This window comes from Streptopelia decaocto (genome assembly GCF_964273445.1).
Source record: "Streptopelia decaocto genome assembly, chromosome: 2".
NCBI lineage: Eukaryota > Metazoa > Chordata > Aves > Columbiformes > Columbidae > Streptopelia > Streptopelia decaocto.
This window is the reverse complement of record NC_138655.1, coordinates 124,230,527-124,254,744: the sequence shown is the minus strand read 5'-3', so window position 1 is coordinate 124,254,744 and position 24,218 is coordinate 124,230,527. Positions and strand designations below refer to the sequence as shown.

Below are 24,218 nucleotides of genomic sequence, written 5' to 3'. Positions count from 1 at the left end.
ATCACCACCATTTCAAAATAATTAACAACATCTATATCTTATATAGAGATTTTCCAACTTTTCTTTTTATTATAGAAGATGAATCATTACCCATCAAAGCACAATAATGATGACAACAACAACAATAACGTGGCAATTGGATTCGAAACTCCAAGAATGTGAATCTGATCACCTATCAGAAGTAAATAAGAAAAATACCTTTGTTTTTCAACTTAAAACACAACAAATAAGAAATTATATTTTAACTTCAATACAATTACTTGAAACAGTCTTTGTAGTGATCATGTACTTATTAAGATTCTGAATCAGTTTTTGGCATTAGGGCAAGAAGTTCCAAATAATAACCACACACAACAATTGCAATCTCTCTGCAAAAGAACAAACAAATAGCATCAAAACAACAATGAACAAAGCCAAAACCAACCAAACAACAATGAAAAAACAAAACAAATAAAAAACAAAAAAAACCCACAAACCAATATATTGGTAGAACTACAAAGCCTAATTTCATGCACATAATCCTTAACATGCCAAAGTCCTACTTTCACTTCCTAATCCAAAACAACACACATAAAAATTGAGATAAATGCAAAACTCCTAAAACAAATCCAGACACATTATTTTATAATGTGTGGCAAAAAGCAAAAAACCTTGAATAAAAACAAACAAAACCAACAACAAAACCCCAAAACCAACACAAAAACCCTGCACAAATAAACAAAAAACAAAGGCCACCGGCTTTTTCAAAAACTGTGTCAAAACAGACAGCCAAAATCTGAACTAATGCATTTTATTTCTGATGTGGAGGGATAATTCTTGTACTTACTCCTTAACTTGCCTAAATTGACATAGATGGTTGAATGGAAAATAGGTGTCCTGATGTGTGAACAAGAACTTGAGAACTGTGCAGAAACTAACGCTTAGTTGATAAGATGAGTGCACAGACTGTAAACTCATTTTCATGAATATGACTTTTAATTTAGAGCTAGACACATGAGCAAAGTACTTGAAAACTCATATCAATTCTCAGCAGCTTGCAGATGACTACCAAGTGGCCTAATTTTTTATTAACATTACAGGAAGAAATTGATTTACAGTGGAAGACTACTTTGCTGTAGCAGTTAATACTACATTTACATGCCTCTGTAATTTACTTCACTAAAGCTGTCTCTTTTATATTAATATTCATTATAAAAGTATTCTAATATTTTTTGATTTGACAGGAATGCACTAGCTATGACAAATGCTTTATAATGTGCTCAGACAATATTAAAACAAGCAGAACCTCTGATAATTGCTGTTACTTAAACACAAAGATTTTCTTTTTCATTTGAACTTACCCTTTCCTCTCTTCTTCCAGCCCTTCACTAATGTAAGTTTTGATAACTATACATCAGTCAGATGGCTTGCTAGACCACATGAAAAACTGAATAGATTCATTCCTTTCAGAAATTTTAAGACACACAGATTTTTTTTGGTTTAGGGAGGGATGTTTTAAGTGCAAGTAAATGACATAGACAATGACATAGACATTGGGATCAAGTGAACCCCCAGCAAATTTGTGGATGACACCAAGGTGAGGGGTGCAGCTGACATGTATGAGGGACAGGATGTCATCCAGAGGGACCTGGACAAGCTTGAGACGTGGGTCCATGTAAACCTCATGAGGCTCAACAAAGCCAAGTACAAGATCCTGCACCCAGGTTGGGGCAATCCCTAGTATCAGTACAGGCTGGGAGATGAAGAGATCAAGAGTAGCCCTGCAGAGAAGGACTTGGGGGTACTGGTGACTGAAAGATTTGACATGAGCCAGCAATGTGCACTTGAAGTCCAGAAGGCAAATCATATCTTGGGCTACATCAAAAGGAGTGTGGCCAGCAGGTCAAGGGAGGTGATTCTGCCCCTATACTCCACTCTGGTGAGACCCCACTTGGAGTCCTGCGTTGAGATTGGAAGCCCTCAGTACAGGAAAGACATGGACCTGTTGGAGAGGGGCCTGAGGAGGCCATGGAAATGATCAGAGGGATGGAACAACTCTCCTATGAGGACAGGCTGACAGAGTTGGGGTTCAGCCTGGGGAAGAGAAGGCTCCAGGGAGACCTTATTGTGGCCTTTCAATACTTAGAGGGGGCTTATATAAGGATGGGGACAGACTTTTTAGAATGGTGTGTTATGACAGGACAAGAGGTAGTGGTTTTAAACTAGAAGAGGGGAGATTCAGGCTGGATGTGAGGAAGAAATTTTTTACAATGAGGGTGGTGAAACACTGGCAAAGGTTGCCAAGGGAGGTGGAAGATGCCCCATCCCTGGAAATATTCAAGGCCAGGAAAGACGGAGCTCTGAGCAACCAGATCTAGTTGAAGATGTTTCTACTCATTGCAGGGGGCTTGAACCAGATGAGCTTTGAAGGTCCCTTCCAACCCAAACCATTCTGTGATTCTATGACTCTAAATCGCTTTCCTTAGCTGTGATCTCTATTTTATGTGACAGTATACAAAGTCTTCCTCCTTAGGAGATAACTTACTCATGAAAGTTCCTTATTCTTACGTAATCTGAGATCACAGTCAGAAATTTTACAAGCATAAAGTAGAAAAACCTGGCTGTCAGTTTTAGTACAGCTCTAAACAGTTGTAACAAGTCTTACCTGGAAAATAGGGCCTGAAGTTTCAGAGGATACATAATTCAGGTATACCACAAATTACATTCAAATTTTGCAACATAAATAGACAATAACATTAGTCTGTATGGTCATAGTGCAGAAAGTCCCATGGGCAAGGAGTTATTATAATAAAAATATTTAGAGAACCATAATGTACAGAGGGCATAATCCAAACCAGCATTTATCAGCAATTACATTATAATTGTCACTCAGCTTCATAAATATGTTAATTAACTTAGAACAATCCACTGAAAAACAAGTTGCTGTAAAGTAAGTACTGCCAGTGTTTTTGCAATATTAGCTACGAGTCTATCTTGTCCAAGAGTTGCTAAAAATTTAGCACCAAGCACACTATAATCAACTGCCTCAATTTCTAGTATTTTCTAATATATTAATATGATATATTTTAATAGTCTAAGTGAGAAGCCAGAGTTCTCCAGATAAATGTCATGCTCATACTTAAAAAAACAGGCAGTCTAGACTAGGGGTGTCAAACCCATTTTCCCTGGGGCCCACATCAGCCTCGTGGTTATCTTCAAAGCGCTGAATGTAATTATACTTGGCCCTTTAAAGGCAACTGCGAGGCTGATGTGGCTCCTGGTGAAAATGAGTTTGACACCCGTGCCTCAAGCCATCATTGCAACAAACATTCAGGGAAAGCATTTCTCGTTCCTGTTATCAATGGCAAACAGGAAGTTAATTCAAGCAAAAGATGTATTTACCTATAGTCCAATGTTTGAAATGCAGAAGGTGTAACTACTGTTGGAATAATACATTTGCAGTGCACAGAAAAGCATGTTTGTAGTGTGAAGCAAATTTACACGTACAGACCGAACATAGGAAAGCAAGCATGTTTTGTTAGCATCATTTTAAAACAGATAATTCACTTTGCTATATTGTGCTACATCAATTATGCTCTCCTTGTATTGCAGTTGTTACTGTTGGGATCTGGGAAGGCTGGCACGGTCCCATTCCCAGGGAAGCAAGAGTCACTTCCTCTATGGTGATATTAATGGAGATGTTCATGGCTTTGCAGAGGGTATGGCACAAAATAAGTGCCCCAGATGCATTTGGACTAGACCAATATGCAAAGCAGAGAAATATAAATACCAGACAGACAGGCAGTTACGGTACCCCAGCTAAACTCTGAAGCTCTTTGTATTTTTTGCTTGGTGTCTTCTGGGGTTCTGGGCAACATAGCTACCAAATAGGCAACACTGCATCTAGCACATAGCTGGAGCTTCAGGAATTCCTCCCTCAATTCCACTGGGTTTTATTTCTATTTTTCTATATGTCAAACTGTCCCAGCTTTCAGGGATTTTTTCCTTCTTTAATAATTCCAGTGTCAATCAATATAATAGTAACATTATTCATTTGAGTTTAAATTGGATAACTGCTTCTTTGAGCCTGGAACTTCTCTATTTATTCTGCTTATAACACTATATCAACCAGTGATATATGGTAAATATACATTTATAAAATGGACACTGGTGAAAATCTCTTTAAATCTCTCCCTGGTTCTTTACAAAATTCTACTGATGATTATCCAAACCTGTAGATGCACTTAAACACATACTAACCATTCTGAAGCTCTAAATGAAATAAATTTCAGTTGTAAGTCTTTAAAGATTTTTATTTAGGGTACACGCTCTGTACATTTACAAAACTTCACAAATAGTCTATAAATAATGCTATGATGATGAGTTTCAGCACTTCTTTTAAAGCTATGTGTCTGACATCCATAAGTATGTCTAATCTGGAAAACAGGCAAGTCTTTGCCATAATTAAAGTGGGAAAACAAGAAAAGACGTTGTACACAACTGTAGAACTAATAAAGTACTGTGCTTCTCTATCAGAATCATTCATTTCCTTAGAAACCTGGAAGAGGAATCTTGTATAGATTGGACTGGTGTTTTATTAGCCTGTAGCCAAGGTAGGTCAAAGAAATGTTCCAAATAATAAATGTTATTTGACTGTTATTTCCTATGGGTAAATTTCCTTCTGAGGAAAAAAAAAAAGAAGCCAACAGCAGGTTGCCAAAGCACAGCTCTTTTACAAAAGCACATTTGCTTATATATAAAAGAACAATTTGGGGTATGTTTCATTATTCTGACATCAGTCAGCCATTCAGTACCATGGAGATGCATCTTCTTTCCATATCTACTCTGTACAACTTCAAACCAAATTCAATTTCAGGAAGCATGGCCTCTTGGGTGATGAATATATCTGAAGTTAAATTAAATTAAGAAACGTCTTAAACTGGCTGTGAAATGATCAAATATTTAAGTCTCCTAAGGCTCTTTCTGGTCAATTGATGAACTTTCTTGGGAATACTTCAGATATTATAATTCAGTGCTTCAGATATTCCAGTCAGATGGCCAAAACAATAAAATAAAATAAAATAAAATAAAATAAAATAAAATAAAATAAAATAAAATAAAATAAAATAAAATAAAATAAAATAAAATAAAATAAAATAAAATAAATGACTTCTTCAATCCAGGACTGGAAGCAATTAGCAATATATTAGGTTAACTATGAATACCAAAAATAAATACGTCTTTGCCCAGTTCACATAATCAGAGATCTATTTAAAAGAAGAAAACAACAACAACAACAAACTATATCAAAGGTACCTCAGAACTGTGCTACTTTGATAACATGTCAAATCTTGTCTCTTGATTCATAGTCTGCTCAAGTATGTAGTAATGACCTTGAAAAAGATAAGCATGTTCTTCAAGCTGTTACTAAAAGACTCAGTAGGGTGGGCTCAGTCACTGGAAAGCACTCCCTGCCAACTGTAAAGCAAGCGTGCACACAATATCTGTTTCTCAGAGCATGATGACACACTACCAAAGGAAGATAAATGTACTCCCAAATATGTAAGGCTGGAAATGTCAGCAATATATCTCATGAGTTCCATAATGACAGCCATCTTGATTAGATACACTGTCCACAGTATCTGAGGAAAAGAACACTAAGTTTAAAGTAGCACAGCTCTGTGCGAGACCAGAAGAGAGATAAACTATTTTTTCTGACTTTCTGTTTCAGGTTTTGGGTTTGTTTGAGTTTGGTTTTTGGGTTTGTCTGCTTGTTTGTGGGTTGGGTTTTTTGTTTTGCATAAACAGGAGCGAGTAACAAACTGAATAAAAATAACATAGGAAGAGGTCCAAGGTAATACAAAATATGATGACTTTTTCTGGATGAACCAGATTAGTATCCACAACACTTGGATTATATTTCTTTTTCCTTTGCATCATTGTTTTTCCTCTGAGTATTCTCATTTCAAGGGTTTACTTTGAAGTGTCCTGGAAAGTGAAATTTTGCATTTTTAAAAATCTGTTTAAAGTACTAAAAAGACTATTACCTGAAGGAAACAATGAGACAGATTTCCAGTCGCAGATGGTTCTTATAGACTATTACTAATTGACAATAATGTAGCACAAAGTGCTACAGTGTTGACAACCACACTGTTAATACTAATTAGTAGGAGTGGGCTAATTCAAAATCCTATTAATTTTCTTCCTTTGTTAAAAGTTAGCTAGGAATTGTTAAAAGCTTAAAACAAAATGACAGTAGGGGATAGTAATGAAGCAGGCTTCACAGTTGTTGTGATAGAAAACAATCAGAGACCTCGACTTGGAGACAGACAAACCATTAGATAATTAAAAGGAAGGCCAGTAAAACTCAGCATTTGTGAACAGCCATCACAGTGGAGAGCTTGAAGAATCCCCTGGTGTAGGAAAAACAGAACTATAAAAGAGAATCTCAAATTTTTGTATAGTGAAACACATGAAAAATTCTCAACCAAAAAGTGATGATTAAAGGTTTAAATTTGCAGTAGCAGGCTGGGTAATTCTCCTTTAAATTTACCCAAACACACTACTTAAGCACAGTTACATAGTGCAAATGCTCAGACAGATTGTTATTTGCCTTTTAAACAACTCAGTGAGCCTTAAATGGGTGCCCTGATTTTGATTCAAGAAGGCATTCAGGTATCTACTAAAAACATGAAAAGGACCTGCAGCCCCTTTGCAGGTGGAGGTTGGCCCCCTCAAAACTGGCAGGGCAACAGTTTAGTCAGCATGAATTGTATGTCTACTCCATTAGTTTCCATGTGGTTCTTCTGTTCATGAAGAGCATAATTCACCTTCTCCACTCAGTAGTGTGGTTACCATGCTTGTTGTTGATACTTGGTGCAGGAACTCCAGGACCTGTGACAACGTGTACCTCAGGCTGGGAAACCACAGTGAGAAAACAGCAGGAGAAATAAAAGCCCTTTTAGTTCCCATCTTCATCTTGGTAAATCAGCATCTGACCATCCAGGTAACATGCATGAATTTATTTACATATAAACAATAATAGCTACTTGTGCTTCCAGAAAAAAAAAATTAAAAAACTTGTGGATGGATTAGCATGTATGGATTTTCATGAGGGAAGTGTCAGCCATAAGCTTATTGCCACAGAGGCAATTGTTATTTGGTTAAATGTTCCAAAATCTTGGCAGTATGAAATAAAAGAGCTGATGCACATTATGAGGATCAGCTGAGGGAACTGGGGTTGTTTATCCTGGAGAAAAGGAGGCTGAGGGGAGACCTTATTGTTCTCTACAACTACCTGAATCCTTTGTTGTAAGTGAGGTGGGTGTCGGTCTCTTCTCCCAAGTAACAAGTGACAGGATGATAGGAAATGGCCTCAAGTTGCATCAGGGCAGGTTTAGATTGGATATTAGGAAAACTTCTAGAAAAAACTGACAGGGTTGTCAGGCATTGGAACAGGTTGCCCAGGGAAGTGGTTGAGTCACCATCCCTGCAGGTGTTTAAAATACATGTAGATTAAGTTCTTAGGGACATTGTTTAGTGGTGAACTTGACGGTATTAGGTTAATGGTTGGACTCGATGATCTTGAAGGTCTTCTCCAACCAAAATGATTCTGTGATTTTATCAGATATTGCCATCCATGCTATTGATTTTGTACAGTAGGATGCTCCCAGGGGCTGTGAGCATTGTCACTCCTGTGCGCACACATACTAGCAGTGTCCCCACTAACTGCGCTGCTGAAGCTCACACTAGTCATAATCTGTCAGAGAGACAACACACTAATCCTTCTCCAAACCACTGCCCTTACCCTGTGTCTGATGGTGTAACAAGGAACTAGCAACTAGGAAGCACAGGCAGGAAGAGCATGACAAGGTTGTTTGGCATGATCAGCCACATATTTCAAGCTCCCTGTGTATCACCATCAATGACAACTGCTATTTCCTTACACTTGAAAACAGGAAAAAAGGTAGACATCTTTCCCTACTGGGAAATGTAGGCTTATTAAAGCCAACTGCTGTAAGTGAATCTGACTAGACGGCTGAAGTGGGTAATCTGTTGATGAAACTTTCAGATGGATCTGCTAAGACGAAGCTAGAAACTTGCAGCTATTAAACCAGCAGAGCAGAAAATGAACCAGAAATAGTAAAAAGTAAAATGTAGCAAAGGAAGCGATTAAAACTGCATGGCAGTTGTCTCAGGACTCCTGTGATAAGGTGAATGAACTAAAAAGCTCATTTGAGTGCTCTAATGTGAGAAAATGGCTATTTGCAAACAGAAATTAGATTGTTTTAAAAGTGTGATAAAAAGTCTGATTTTTAAAATTTGCATTCTTAGTAATATTTATCTGGAAACAAGGGTTACTAAAAGTAATGCTACTACCCATGCTTCGATCAATGAAGATCAACTGGATTCAATTTGGAGATCTTCTGAGTCTCCTGAAATGCTTATATGGCTTCAAACTAGCCACAGGTGGAACAAAGAAGTGGAACGAGTACTAAATTCTAAATGAAAGAGTTAAGAAGAATGCTTAAAAGTATACAGCTTGGGAATTAAAATACGAATTTTAATTCTCACTTAATTCAGATACTAGTTATGACAGAAAATGAAAATACTAAAGCAGGTATAATTATAGAAAGAAATTAGTCTTCCAGAGAAATAAAACATCTTTAATTATCTGGAGACAATTTCATGACATAATTAAGGACACTGACACAGAGTACAGGCAGCTTTGCACCATAAAGGCTTTTGTCTATCTATACGAGCAATTACAATTTTCTGAAGTTTTATTTAATCAAGCAGTTATTCATTCGTTCAGTCCCATACAAAACACAGAAAGATACAATATTATGACCTAGTGTCCTGGTTTTGTTAAAAACAAGTTTCTCTTTTAGGAAAATTGCCTGTCAGCTAAAGCTTTCTTATTAAATGCACTCTCCTGAAAAGCCAGATATATGTTTTGGTAGACATAGCAATGGTATGAAGGTCGCTGGACCGATAAGGATGGATGTACATCTCATGAGAGGGGCAACGAGAAACAGATGACCAAAAACTGACCAACTAAGTATTACATCCCATTCACGTGATACTTCATATAAAAGTAGGAGATCACAAGGATCTCGTCCCCTTTCCTTATGGCCGACATTAGGAGAGGACCTTGCGAGTCATCCCTGCAAACTGAGGCCTAGTGACAGACTGAATGCAGTTCTGGTTGGCTGCAGAGTCCAGTCCAGGACTTCGGGTGCCGGCCCTACATCTGCCGGAACAGTTGCTGGGACTTTCAAGATTGGTTTTGTATATTTTGTATTATTTTGTCTATTTTTATTAGTAGCATTAGTAAAACATTTTTAATTTTTCCAACTTTCTTCTCTCAGCCCTTCTTTCCCTCTCAATCGCCTGTCCTTAATGGGAAGGGGGGAGAGGGAGGGGCAGAAGGGGGAAGGGGGAGGAGGGGGAGCTAACAATACATCTGCCATGGTTTTATTGTCACCCCGCAATCAAATCTTGACACCTAGGTAGGACACACTTCAAGACTCACTTCTTGAGCTTTGAAAATGCACATTATTTTACTGAAGTCAAATGAATTAGTCTCATGTTTTAATTTAAATACTATTAAATTTGCCACATAAAGGACTTCATTACAGAATACCTCAAAAATATAATAGACAAGGGGAAGATTTGCAGTCTCCAGGGAGTCAAAACTTTTTTTTTCTGGGAGGAGTCAGGAAGACAAATTACATATTTGAAGCCAGAAAAAAAAATACATATGCTCACACTTTTCTCTGACATAGAACAAAACATTGCCCAGAGGACTTACATTATTAATTCCTGAGTGAACCCCAATAGCTTTGGTCAGATGATTATGAGAATCCCACATTACATTTGGTATATGTTATAACCCTTCTCATTGTTAAAAAGATTTTGTCCTGATTGTGGAATGAAGCTAAGTATTTTCCGCTTGCATTCTTTGGATATTGCCACACCTCCCAACTACTAGGAACGTTTTGTTATCAGAATTCTGTTTTCACGCAAACTTTTATAGACTGTAATCAAAATACTGTTAACATTCTCTTTGATAAAGTAAATAATGAAGTTGAATGCATCTGTCTCATTAGATCTTTCACTATTAAACCATTCTTAAATGATTTGACTAGATCTTCCCTAAGTTACCACTCAATCTGATTATATTCTTTGGAAAAAAAAAAAAAAAGATAATACAGTTCATACAAAATTTACATTCCTCCATAATCCTCAAAAAAAAAAAAAAAAAAAAAGGCATGCCCACAAAGCTTTCTGAAACATCACTTTATCAGTGGTTCATGTGTAGCTGATATTTTATCATGTATTCCCAAGTCATCTTCACCTTTACGTGTAGTCTCCCAGCTTTTAAAAAAATCCTTTATTGTTATTTCCTGAGAACAATACATTTTATTGTATTAAATGCATTTGATTCACTTAAATGAAGACCTACGTACTCTGCTGTTGCTCTCAAAGCAGATCTTTCTCATTTGAAAAATTACAGACTCAAAAAAACTGACCACCTATCTGAGAATGTTGAATCCAGAAGTTTCTGCTCCATTCCAAATTAGTTCATTAACTGACAAAATAAACAATTACATGGTAGTAATGGGCTTCTGAATCTTTTACAATAAAAACTTGACAGAGCATCCAGGACTACAATACCATCTTTTTTAAAATCCCTAGGCTAGAACTGTGGAGCCTTCAGACTCATCCTACAAGATAGTGTCAATGCCATTCCTAACATAACAACAAAACAGACCACAAAGAATGAGTCACTAAGCAGATACACACTAAAGTGCTTGATTCAGTTTTTAAAGCAATACTGATGAATAACTGAAAACAAATAACTGATAAACAGAAGATTACTTCCAAGATTTCTAGTTGTTACAACTATGGGCATGCAGCAACCAAGCTGACTTTTCTCTGAGATACTATGAAAGACCCTATTTAATATTTCCACAGAGATTGCTTTTCAGACATTAGAACAATACCATTGTCAGTATTGGACTTTCACACTGATTCAATAGGCTGATACAGATGTTGTGACTGACAGCAGTTTCTATCTGCAGGATTATTCAAGCACAAAATTGTTGTCAAGGCAATCCCAATCAAAAGCAGCTGGGTCCACAGAAAACACATGGTGTCCATATGACGAAGCTCTCAGCATACATAGATGCCATCAAAGAAGGATTTTATTGCACATTCATGATCAATTGAGGCACACATAAATTACTGTAATTTTTATATCGCCATTTAGCTACACTCTGAAAGAAAGAAAAAGCCCTAGTTCTACATAAGGGATCAAAAGAGAAGCTATTGTCTTCCAAATTACCATCAAGCTCTAATGCAAAATTGGTACAACAGTCTGTGGAATGCTGATAACATTTTGTGCTGCAGTAAGCTACAGATTGTCTGAAGTATGGAAAAGTCAAAGCATAGGTGATTTAAAGTGAAAGATGTTGTAGCGCAATTAAATTTTACTGGTTTGGGCTGACTAAGAGAAGTCACAGCTGTGAATCAGTAATCTCTAATTTCCAAGCAAATGGCAAGAGAATCAGAAAATAAGAACATATTTCCAGACTACAGTTTATTTTAAAGATTTTTCATTCAAATAAAATTAAAAAGAAAAAGCTGGAATTTAAGAACTGGGTGACTAGGGAGTGTACCATAATGTCCTCTAGTTGGCTCTGTAGTCCATCTGTATTGCGCTAGTCACCAGGCAATTACTCCTCATTTATTATTTCACACCTGCAGCTTTGGAATGCTCCACCCAAAATATCTCAAACAAGCTAATATGAAGAAAAATCCTTACAAATTCAAGCTTCAGTGTCTTTGTTCTGTTCTGATGTGTACTAAAACATTGACTTGTAAACAAAATCAATTTATATCCAGGATCTCACAAGCCTAAACCCCAAATTAGTCTGTTAATTCTGCTCTGCCCTAAGCAATGCTACTTTATCTGAAGAAACGACTTGCCAAAGCAAAAGCACGCTTTATGATATATTAAAACATATGGAAACAAAACAGCAAAGTTATATAAACAGACTGCACTGAATTATCTTCTTAGCTTAAATATCTTTAATATAATAATTCCATATGCAAACGTATCCACAGCCTAAGCTGTACCATCAAATTGCACACTAGGATCACATCGTAAATTCTTTCTACATTCAGCAGCAGATTTTGAATAGTATTAAACAGCATTTTTAATTTTAAATACAGTTGACATCTACAGCATTATTAGAAATATTATAGAATTTATTTTAGTTTCAACAGATTATAAAAAAATCTGCTGTCTATAAAAATGCTAATAAATAGACAGTGACACTATTAATTAAATATACCTGCATGCCATAAACACAGAAGTATGTCTTCCTCAGCTTTCTTTAAGAAAGGAAAAGTCAGGGTGGTTTTCCATTAAGAACAAAGGATTGAAGATATATCTCAAAGAGCAAATGATAAAACGGGGTAGGTTTACCAAGCAACACCAGAAATAATCCAATAATTCTTAATATATGGAAACCCTCATAAACCTTAAAGCCTAGCCATTACCAAGACTTATGTTTATAATAATAATAAAAAAAAAAAAAAAGAAAATAAGCTCAAAAGCTGAAAGTAGGGGAGATAAAATGAAAGTGGAAATAAAAGGAAAGGAGAGATAAGAGGACACTCATTTTCATTTTCAATTGGGAGTTTCTTTCCATTACAGTTTCTGGAGCTGAACCAGGAACTACACAAATATATCTACATACAGAGCTAATGTACACAGGGCTTTGACTAAGTGATAAAAGCAAGCAAGCAAGGTGTGCTAATCCACAATATTGGAGGAAATAACAGTTAATTACCCATTGTGAACAGAGAAGGGCAAATATTGCAGAGGAACATGCACAAACATATTCACATTAATATAGTCAAAGAATATTTCTTCATATTTTTAAATGACACTGCTATATTCTATGTTGTTTCTCTATAAAGATTCATATGACCAAGTTTTCATTTGAGCACTGTTTGAATTTTTTTCCTACAATTTAGACCAGAAGTTTTGAATCTCAAACAAAGCAGCACATACTGATTATAGCAGAGTCCCTCACTAGATACTTGAAAGAGACACAAAGTTCTAATAGGACATGTTCACTAGGACACCTATGGTTGAATATCATATGAGAAAGACGAAGTTAATATTTTAACACTACACCATACATACTCCATCAGTCTATCTTTATTAGGCAATCATTTTCTTTCTATGCCTAAAAAATTAGATGAGAAAAAGGTTCATTTTTTTAAAAACCAAACAAAAATATAAAGAAACTATCTTCCCATCAGTGGGAAATCTATAAGCTATTCAAAAGCATATTAAAATTTCCACTTGACAGACAGAAATAGTGTCATTTGTTAGGTAATCATTCAGAATTAACTAACACAACTCAGAGTTTGAACACTGAGCATCAAATTCTAACAGAGCAATTAATGATTCAGTTATAAAGAAACAAAACCTGTGGAAAAAAAATATTAATACATTGAAGGAATTGGTGATTTGGTCACTGAGCTTGGAATTTATCTCAGCTAACTTTAGATATCAGCATAGCAGTTTATACCTGACCTTGTCACCACAGGCAGTTTTATATTTTTTCCCAGGTCTTCATCATTCATCAGATTTATAGACGTCTATTTAGGATGACGTGTGTGCTAGAATTCATTGACATGATTTCCTCTCACACTAGGGAGAAGCCAGTGCAATTAGTGTCAATATGTATATCTATAGTTGGTCCAAGAAATTCCACCTAGGCTATCAACGCGTATTATGTTTAATAACCTCTGCTCTTCTCTCCTTCATATATTCAATAAAACCAGAAATATAGCTGAACAGTCTAAGCAGTTCAGTAGATTTCATTCTGTTATAACACTCATTGCATTTGAAGCTGAGTTTTCCACCTCAGTAACAGCAGAGGACATTCTGCATACTGTCTAACAACATCATCGCCACTCCCCATAACTCTACAGACCAACTTCACCTCCAGTGTAAGCTGATGTTGAAGCAACAGATCTGCATCAGCTTTTACACCCAGTATCTGTAGACTGTTGAGTCATCCCACAGAAGTACAGTCAAAGGTTGCAAGGGTGATAAAATGCAGCATGGAATTATTAGAAAAGGTGCAATACATGAAGACAACACGGTATGACACAGGGCATGAAGTACACTCAAAAAGAATAAAACAGCTCTGAAAACAAAAACTCTGAATTTGCTACGTATTTCAACAGAACGACATACAGAAACAATTTAAAATGCAAGAGAAAGAGGTTTGCACTTCAATCAGGTTCCATCAAGGACCTTTTTAAAAAAAAAAATATTTGCATGTAAAATACATTTTATAACAGTAATGCATGCTGCATAAATTCAACATGACTTGCCTGACGGGAAACTAGTGCAAACATATTAAAGCCATGCATTAGCAGAGTTTAGAGATATGGATAAGTCTAATTCATTTCCATTTTAATTATTTGAGCTTATTCTTATTTTTTTCTTATAGTTTCTTCCATCTCATTTTTACAAAAACCCACAAAGCATAGTAGAAAAATGCTGGGTGAACTGCCAGGCTCAAAAGTTTGTGGTCACCTGCACCATATGGATGCCAGTCACTAGTAGGGTGCTCCAAGAATTTATATCAGTGCTAATATTGTTTAAAGTCTTCATTAATGACCCAGATAACGACAGCATGCACTCTAAGCAAGTTTGTTGATGACACACAACTGGGAGGAGTGCCTGGTACACCACACAGGTGTGTTGCCATTCAGAGAGACCTGGACAGGCTGGAGAAATTGGACAACAGGAGTCCCTTGGAATTCAATGATGGGAAATGCAGAAGCCTCACAAATGGGAAACAATAACTCTCTACACCAGTTAACAGCTTTGTAGAGAAGGACATGGGATCCTGATGGACACCACTTTAAACATAAGCCAGAAGCATATATAAACACCTGATGGGGTCAGGGAGAAAAAAGAGCCAGTCACTCCTTACAGTGGTGCCCAGTGACAGGACAAGACACAACAGGCACAAACTGAAATAAAGGAGATTGGACTTAAATACAAGAAAAAAATTTATTTACTCTGAGGGTGGTCAAACACTAGAATGGGTTGTCCAGTAAGAGGTTGAAAACAAAAAGAGATGCTGAGCATCCTGCCCTAGCTGATCTGCTCTGCCCTGTAGGAGTGATCTTGTCAATCTCCAAAGATTTCTCAAGTTCAAGCCTTCTAATAGATCTAAAAGTTTGTATAAAGGGGTAAAAAATTAGCACCTTTCACAGAATGAGCAAAATTACCCTATTTTATGTTTTCTCCTTAACACATAGCTTAACCACCAGGAATCATTTATGAAAGTTTTTAAGGAGTCCTCTTACATTGTAGGTTGCAGTCTCCATTATTTACTGCAATAACACATGCTGGCAGCACGACTAACAAAATAGTTCCAGAATAAACGATGTAACAAATTACTGCTTTAGCTCTTGAATCGGTTTGTATACTGTGTGGTCTTTTTCATAATCTTTGTTGCATAGCACTGCAGATTTCCTGATGACATTTTGCTTACTGGAGCTGCTAAGGGTACATGGAACCACTGAACTGAAGTCCTGACCAATGTGCTGTGACTGACATGTAATTCACCATTTAACCACTGCTGTACATGATATATTGGAGGTGATATAAACATGACCTTATCCTCAGTGTATTTGGGATGAAGTATTAATCCTCATCAGAGAGCTTTAAAATACTGTGAAAAAAGCTTTTTTTCTGAATGATCACAAGCACGCTTAGTAACAGAACTGATTTAGATTTAGGAAAGACTAATGAATGAATTATATTTATGAATACAATTACTCCCTCAGAACTGCATGTTACTATCAGAATACTTCACTTTTACACGGATCACTTACAAATGTGCACTCATATAGTGCAGTAAGTTCTGATGTTATTCTGGCTTCCAGAAGGTTCGATCAAGCAAATATAAGATACAGAATAACAGGAAGAGAAAAGAATTCTGATTTATGAAAATTTTAACTTGTTGTGTTTGACAGAAAATTTCACCCTTTTGGCTACCCAAAACTGCCTTTTTTTTTTTTTTTTTTTTCCTACTGCTTTACATACCTCCTTGATTCTACAAAGGATAATTCACCTCAAGGATGCTGTTCTACTGCCAGTCATATCAATGCTGACCTGTAAGCACTATACTTGCATTTGGACAGAACTGGCTGCCTATCCTTTAATGCAATTGGTTGAATAGGGCTTTCACCAGTAGTTGAATATGGCTCTCAGTATTTTGTAAAATTGTCAGATTTTGGACTGTTTGTCAATTTACATCAATATGTTTCTTTTAGAATGCTGTTAAGGTCAGTACTTCTAGCATAGAATACATATAAGTATATATGTACATGCATTCTATGGAATCAAGCCAAGAAGTCACAAACGATGTGTAAAGCTGAGGAAACTCCTGAGTAGGCCACTGCTTTTGTGCACAACTAGATTTCCTGATGTTTTCTTACTTATGCCAATACAAAAACTGATTTGTACTACTGACCTTGGATACAAGACAGTTCATATATCTTGTCAGGGATCTAATTCAAAGCCTGATGGAAAGAATCAGACTGGATCTAAGGCACCTTGGAAAATCCTTTAAACTTTCACAGCAGAAGATAAAAGCTTCTGAATAACACATTTTAAAGCTTAAAAAGATCTCTTTTTCTTCAGTTATTTTTTCCAATCACTAGATAATATTCTGCAAACAATAAATCACTCCATACAACATCTCCCCTTCTGTTCTGAATATGTCAACAGGTAACAGCAAAAAAATCTTTTAAACGTATTTGTATATTTAGAAACATATACATCTTCATAAATAACTTCTGACATGGTTCCTATTCTCCCATGCTTCATTTCTTTCGTCATAGAAAGAAAAGTACCCAGAAGGTTCAGAAGGCTCGCTCTTTATTTCTCTCTCTCTTGCCTTTTTTTTTAATAAGAAACATGAAAATAATGTAACAATTGTTTTTTAAAGCAACCCTATTATAATTAGGATATAAATCTCCCTAAAAATATGTATGCAAGGTACCTTTTTGTTATATTATAATTGGTTAGTGCATATCCATTTACAATGCTAAACTTACTGCATCAGAATTGGTTCCAAATGAGCAGTTTTCAGCATCAGCAGAAAGATCTCTTGTTTCACAGCTTTGGCATTTTTACTGTGGCTGTTTTTGGCTTATTTGGGGAAAGGAGGTTGATTATCACTAAATATGCAAACTCTATCCCTTCATACGCAAGAACAGTCGTACTCTGCAAGATACTAGACTACCCTTCAGCAAGCTTACAACTCTCCTTTGAAATTTCCAGTGCAATATCCACATATTTTAAATGCAAGCTTAATCAAACCCTGTTGACTTTACCAAATACTCACATTTTATTTGCAAAGGAGTACCTTTTACCCACACAATAATTTAAAGGATATTATTTCAGTCTGAAGACGCATTTAAGCAGAATAATTGGCATCAATAGCACTTACCTGATTGTGTGGAATAGAGGTTATGCAGCTATTTTCCAGTTCAAAACCATGCAATAGCCATTTAAAAAAAATAATGTAATGTTTGAAATTTATGAAAATTAGGTTTTCATTAACAATGCTTTTGTAAGAGGCTTCTAGGCACAAGTAGCTCAATTTGCTACATTGTGGTTAAAAGAAATATGCCATATGTTATTATTTATAGATGCTGTATATAGACTAGGAGGTTTAGATCAGCTGACATGTAAAAATTAATCAAATCATGAGTGTTGCATTTTGTCCTAAAAGAACAACAAGCCTCTTTTCACTAAGAGAAATTGGTTACATGACTATCATATTCTCACCAGCCTATTGAAAGGGCTAAAAGAAATCACTATCACACAGAAAGATGGATCGAGCATGAATCAATGAGGCAAGCACATAACCAAACAGACATGGAATTCAACAATAAAAAACAAACCAAACCAAACCAAAACAAACAAAACCAACAAATATTGTCGCTTAACCTGTTTTGTCAGAGCTGGTATTGATGGTATTGGTAGTGATGGAGGTGAAGGTAGTCTTTGCGCTGTCCTTGGTAGTAACAGATTTCTGCTTATTTTTCATGGCTTCCAGTGCTTTGAGCTTCTTGGCATGTTTAGTGCCTTTGTAGTGGGCCGCAGCCTGGCTCTACAAAGGAGAACAAAATGAACCATGCAATCAGGCTCATTTCTAAACTGTCATTCTCTGTATTAGTACAAATACAGACTACCTTTCAATAATGGGTACCATTCACATTATCCAAGTAGTGACCAGACAGTAAATTATATTTAGAATGATGCTTGGAAAACAATGGAAAAAATACTCAAACAATCCCAATTCGATAAATACAGTATACTACTGTATAACAGGATATTACCTTCAGACCAAAATAAGGTTGTTTTAGTCTACCATGCTACTATTAGTTTTTTTAACAAGACTTTTCTTTTTTTTGCTTTCACGTGAAAAAAAAAAAATCTCAGGCATTGGGGAGGAAGGCACTCTCTGCTCAGTAGCTTTGCACTTGTCCAGTTTCTATTTCCAACTAGAGATTTTGTCAAAGCTTCTTTTAAAGAAAAGATTATTTTTGACAGTGGCATCAGAAACTTCTCAGCAAAGACTGACAGTCAAAAACAGACTAAAAACCCCCGAATCAAAGCTAAAGCCCAAACAAAAGAAAATAAAACATAAAAAACTCTCTTTTAAAGATCATCACCAAAGATTTAACTGAATGTGTGGCAGACATGCAATTAGCTGGCTTTCTTAAAAAAAAAAAAAAAAAGGATTACTTTTGTCCACCTGCTACAAAAGGTAGTATTTGAAATTCAAAGCCAGGAGCATCCTTTGAAAGGAGAAAGCTCACATAAATCCTGTCACAGTCCCAAATATATTTTGGCTACTTGATATGATTAAGCTAACATAGATTCATATGTCCATTGCTATTAAGATTTGTGTCTTACTCTGAAAGTATCTTTATTATCTTGAGTTAATACCAACTTTTCTTCATTTAATTTATGTTGCAAATATATGTTAAGAATAGTATTTGAAGTATAAGATTAAACCTCATACAAAGCCACTGGAATGAGTATGAATATTCAGAGTTTCTCGCTTTTCTAATTATCTAAACTCTTGTAAATAAGATAGTCTTCCAGTTAATAAGGTAACAACCTGGAAAATTCCTTAGATTTTTATTGCTGAACTTCAAACTTTATTGAAAGCAACTTCTTTCTTGCTTGAAAGACAAATAATTAAGGCTCTAGAAAAATAGTGAAAATCTAGCTACTACAGAATTGAACAAGTGAAAAGCAACTATGCTGGATCAGCCCAAGGACCCACAAAGGTCATTATTTTGTTTCTGGCATGAAAGAACAGCAGATCCTTAGAATAAAAAAGAAAGGTAAATGCTTTCTATTCTGGTATCAGAAGAAGAAAAAAAACCACGTATGTAATTTAGTGGCTACAAACTCAAAGGATCAAGGGGATACAATGACACAGTCACTCAACTTGCTGAGCCACTCATACAGGTAGAAGAGTCCTGCATTATCTAGCATTTTTTTAGTCATTAGACCATTATTTAATGTGCTGAATTTTGGGGAGAGTGGAAGTTTTAGTTGATATCACAGTAGGAGTTTATCTTAATTCATCTCAAGATGACTTTCAGTTTTCATGAAAAGTCATGATTCCTCCCAGATGCCTGAGATTTAAGAAGCTCAATGTGAGTAGGTAAGAAATGAGAGACCTTGTCTAAATCAATAATCATATATATGTCTATGTGCATACATGCACAGATATACACACATGCATACGCTTTTGTTGTATTTTGAGATGCATCATTCAGTTTAGTTCAAAAGCCAGTTTCTTTATACCTAAAATAATGTAAATGTTTTATTAGGTACCCTTATTGAAAGAACACTGGACAGTGAAGTTATTAATTAGAAACAACTCGAACAGAAACCGTACAATCATGCACCTTTTAGAATTCCCAACACATAACATTGAGACATACTGTAAGCCAAATACAAACAGTCAAGAGATGTTAATTATTGTTCAACTGAAAGACCAGCATCAAGTTACAATGATGCATTAAAAATGACATTATACAGCACATCTTCATGTTGCTATCATGTCAATTATTTTTACAGTTTCTAGTTAAATTTAATTATCAGTCAGCTCCAGAGTCTGACTGCACTTGTTTTCCTTAACTAATAGTGTCATTCTTCAAATATCGGAAAGGTAGTCAGAACATGGTCCTTAATACTAAATCACAAATGTTGAAATTAGTTTGATACACAGCTCAATTTTCTTCACAGAATCGTTGACAGAGCACCTCAGGTTTATGTTTCCTGCATCCAGAGTTCTCTTCCCTCCAAATTCTCGCAGCTACAGCTCCACAAACCTCAACTCAAGTACAATTTTGGATGCATAGAGATTATACAATGAGACCCTGTACAGAAATTAGTGAATTAAATTACTCCAAAGTAGAAATACATTGCTCAAATTTACAAGTATGATGGCTGCTATGCAAAGTTGTCCATTACTAACTTCCCATGGAACACTGCCAGTTTACCGAGCCTCTATATAAAGATCTTTATGCCTTTTTTAATTTCAAACTTTAAAACTTCATCCTTTGTGGGGATATGAAACCACCTGAGCTTGCTTCAGCATAACTGATCGATTGCTCCTAAGCATTTAAATGGCTCCAAATTAGCCTATGCTGAACTTTACAAGTAGAAGAGGTCTACTTCTGGAACACTTCAGAGTTCAACAGCTGCAAAATCCAAGAACACAACATACACATGTTTTTATATTACCTGACCAAGTTGTGCTCAAACTTGTGCTCAGACAGTGAGCAGAGCTTACAGGTGAAACCCTGCATCTACAGAAGCCCATGAGAATCAAGGGAGGATTTCCCTTTCCAGGTTTTGTAAACGCGTATTGACATTTATAATTGCTGATCTTGATAGAAGCCAGTCCCCTTTGAGAAGCAGCTGCTTGATCTAAAATCAGATATTCTCTCAAATGAAAGAGATTCAGGGCAATCCTAAAGGAAAAATTCCCTATTACTAGGGAACAACTCTTAATCATAGTCAATCAGCTATCCTAAGAATGCTTTAATATTAAATTCTGTTTCTTTTTATGATTACAAAAGAACACATTAGAAGAATACCTTAAGAAAGCTTTCTTTTATCACTGTTTCCAAGTTTACTTCTCACACCACAGTTTCTATGTTTGATACACAGAATTAAGCCTAGCACTGTGAAGACAAATCACTGTCAGCTAACATGTGGCCCAGTCAGTGAGGAAAGGTAAGAAACATGTCAAATATTGCTGGTGCAACATTACAGTGAACTTTAAGAAACTATATCCATTCTTGGAAAATATGTCTAACAACAAAGTAAAAGGTAGATTATTTCTGCGTATCTGAAGTTGAAAACTCAAGGATCCTCAATTGAATTTTGAGGGCTCTGATACTGTAAATTATATGTAAATAAACCCTGGTCTATGAGAATTACTTCAAGGAAATGGCAAGGTTTCTAAATAGTAAATAACTTTTCAAAGTTATTTTTAATGAAGTCCTGTCTCTTTGATCAGTACAAGTCAGTTTAAGCACCTCTTATGCAAAACAGTTTCCCCTGCTTCCATGTATCTAATAATAATTGTACCACAACAATAATATTGTACCACAACTATGATAAGGACAACATATTACCAAGAAAATTGCAAAGTGTAAAATATTATGAGAAAGATAAAATATTTTAAACAATCCAGACAGTATTCTCTTACAGTTACAGCCATCTTATCTACATGGAAATCAAAATAAGTTTGCCTGCCTGACTAATGTACTTCAGTAAATCATACATCTTCTCACATTTTTAGGCATGGGTTCAACAAAAACAATGTGCTTAATTTTGTGTATTGGGACAAAAAAGGGTCTCCTCCTTTTCTCAGAGGGTTTTCAACTTAACAGCACTGCATCTTCCATCCTTTTCTTATCCCTCCTAGTCCACCTCATATTAGCAATCTTGTTTTCCTGTCTCAGTCATTTTTTCTAGGCAATACCTTCATAATAAAAGCCAGCTCAAAGACAAGAACTTAAAAAAAAAAAAAAAAAAGTGTACTAAATATGTTTCACTCATTTTTCCTCACAAAAATTCAATCCAACTATCCTCCTTTATGTATTTCTTGTTTGAAAATACATTTTGAAAGATGTCCATTATGGAGAGTGCTCCATGCTGCCATCTGGCCAATTAGTAGCAAGGTTGCAGTCTGTCTGCACCCTCCTAAATCCCCAAACAAGGGCCGAGAGTGCTGAAAAGGCCTTTTTGTCTGTCTGAATTTTCAGTAGACTATGTCAAGTTTCTGCTTTAACCAGCTGCTGGATGCCATTGTCACCTCTGCTGTTATTCCCAGTACAAGAACATCAATTTTGGCTAATACATCAGCAATTGATGTCAAGAGTCAGGATCCTCCAGAGTAAAAAGCTCTAAAAACAAACAAACAAAAAGAGTTTCCAGGTTCAAACTAATACTGTCAGTGAGCTGGGAAAACAGTAACAGACAACTACATAAGTCAAGAGGGCTTCTGTCCTTTGGTGAGGTGAGGAAAGTTGTTTATTAGTTAACAATCCTACACATTGTCTTAATCGCTGAGTACAGAATATTTTCCTAAAGTTTAGCTGTCAATAGGTACTTGAAATATAATTTTACAGATGTTCTAAGTACACAAGAAAGTGATGGAAACCAAAAGACCTTTTTATTTTCAGAATAAGCATCCTATCTTTTTTCTGATGACTCTAAAGTAGCCAGTCGAAGCTGACTGACTAGTCAGCTGGCCAGTCAGCAATAACATTACTGAGCAAGGTTGCAATATGCAACTGAGACATCTGTACACTACCAGGTATGTGATATTTACATAACCTGAAGTGATGTCTATGGAACTTCTTCACTAATCAAGTTGGAGAAGTTTACAGAAAATTTAAGAAGCCTTGAGATGCTCAACAGTTGGTTCTGCTCAGGGCAGGGCGTTTACTGTGAGCCACAGATAAAATGAGAATAAGATTGCAATTAGATGTATTTAGTCTATTTAATAGGTAAGTCTTTATTTGAGGCTATTTTAAAATTTCAAAAGCAATTTCTTACAAGGCTTACTGTTTTGTTTGTCAAGTGAATACACACAGGGAATTCAGGACTACTCACCAGTCCTGTGCTTACTTTCTAGGAAACAGGAGAACTCCATGGATTTCAGAAGAGCTTCACAGACTCCCGGTACATGAGAAAAACAAGCAAAGTATCTGGGCAAGCCTTTGCAGAATAGTATATTAAGTGAAGACTTAGAATGTAATTTTTAAAGGTGATGTCAACACAATGACATGTTTCATATTGAACAAGAAGAGTATCCTGATTCTGCCTGATACATATGAACTCAATCTGCAGTCAATTATAGTGCAGATAGATGTTGCCTGTCGTCATTTCTTCCTTCTGCTAAGCTTAGGTTTATCTTCTGAATTGTGTCATTTCAATTTTTTGTGCACTCTATCTCAGCACAACTCTGTAATACAGAGCCAGAGATCTAATTACATTATGGACTTAGATTTAACTGTGGTATAAAATGCCAAGGACATGTGTAATATGACTTCTTTCAGATATGCTCTGAGAGAAGGCTTTTGCCCCCTAAAGTATGACTGATCAATATGCCCTGTTTCCTAGATCCAAATGTACAGTAACAGTGCAAGTACCAAAAAAGGACCTTTCTGTAGAAAAAAATAATAAATTCTGTTATTATGGCAGAATAAATGTCCCAGCATGTTAATTTCCAGGTATTTAATTTTCTCCTTCATAAAGCAATTATTCAATACACTTATGAATGTAGCCTGAGACTCAAGGATCAGAGTGAATGGATACTTTCTGAGCTCGCTAGCTCCTCTGTATTAACAGTGCTGCTCCATCCCACTCCCCATGCTTGGGCTTCTTCCAGAGCCATTTATATAATGGTGAGTGACTGCACCTGGCAAGAGCCTGCATCACATTGTGAGAGGTTGGCATCGACCCCATTCTTATGGTAAAATCATCCATCCTATAATAAAATCAAATATTTTCATTATACAAAGGAAAAACAATTTTACCCTGGTCAGATGCAAAAGGTCAAAATTTCCTACTT

General features: G+C 36.0%; 1 protein-coding gene across 2 annotated transcripts in view; it reads right to left on the bottom strand.

The window, feature by feature from the left end:
* The window catches only part of ZNF385D (zinc finger protein 385D), a 422,677-nt gene that overhangs the window by 46,550 nt on the left and 351,909 nt on the right, over positions 1 to 24,218 (bottom strand). For both annotated transcript variants that reach the window (XM_082047152.1, XM_082047153.1), the window contains one exon: positions 18,050 to 18,212. In XM_082047152.1, coding sequence (XP_081903278.1) covers positions 18,050 to 18,212 — 163 coding nt within the window. The remainder of the gene's footprint in view (positions 1 to 18,049; positions 18,213 to 24,218) is intronic.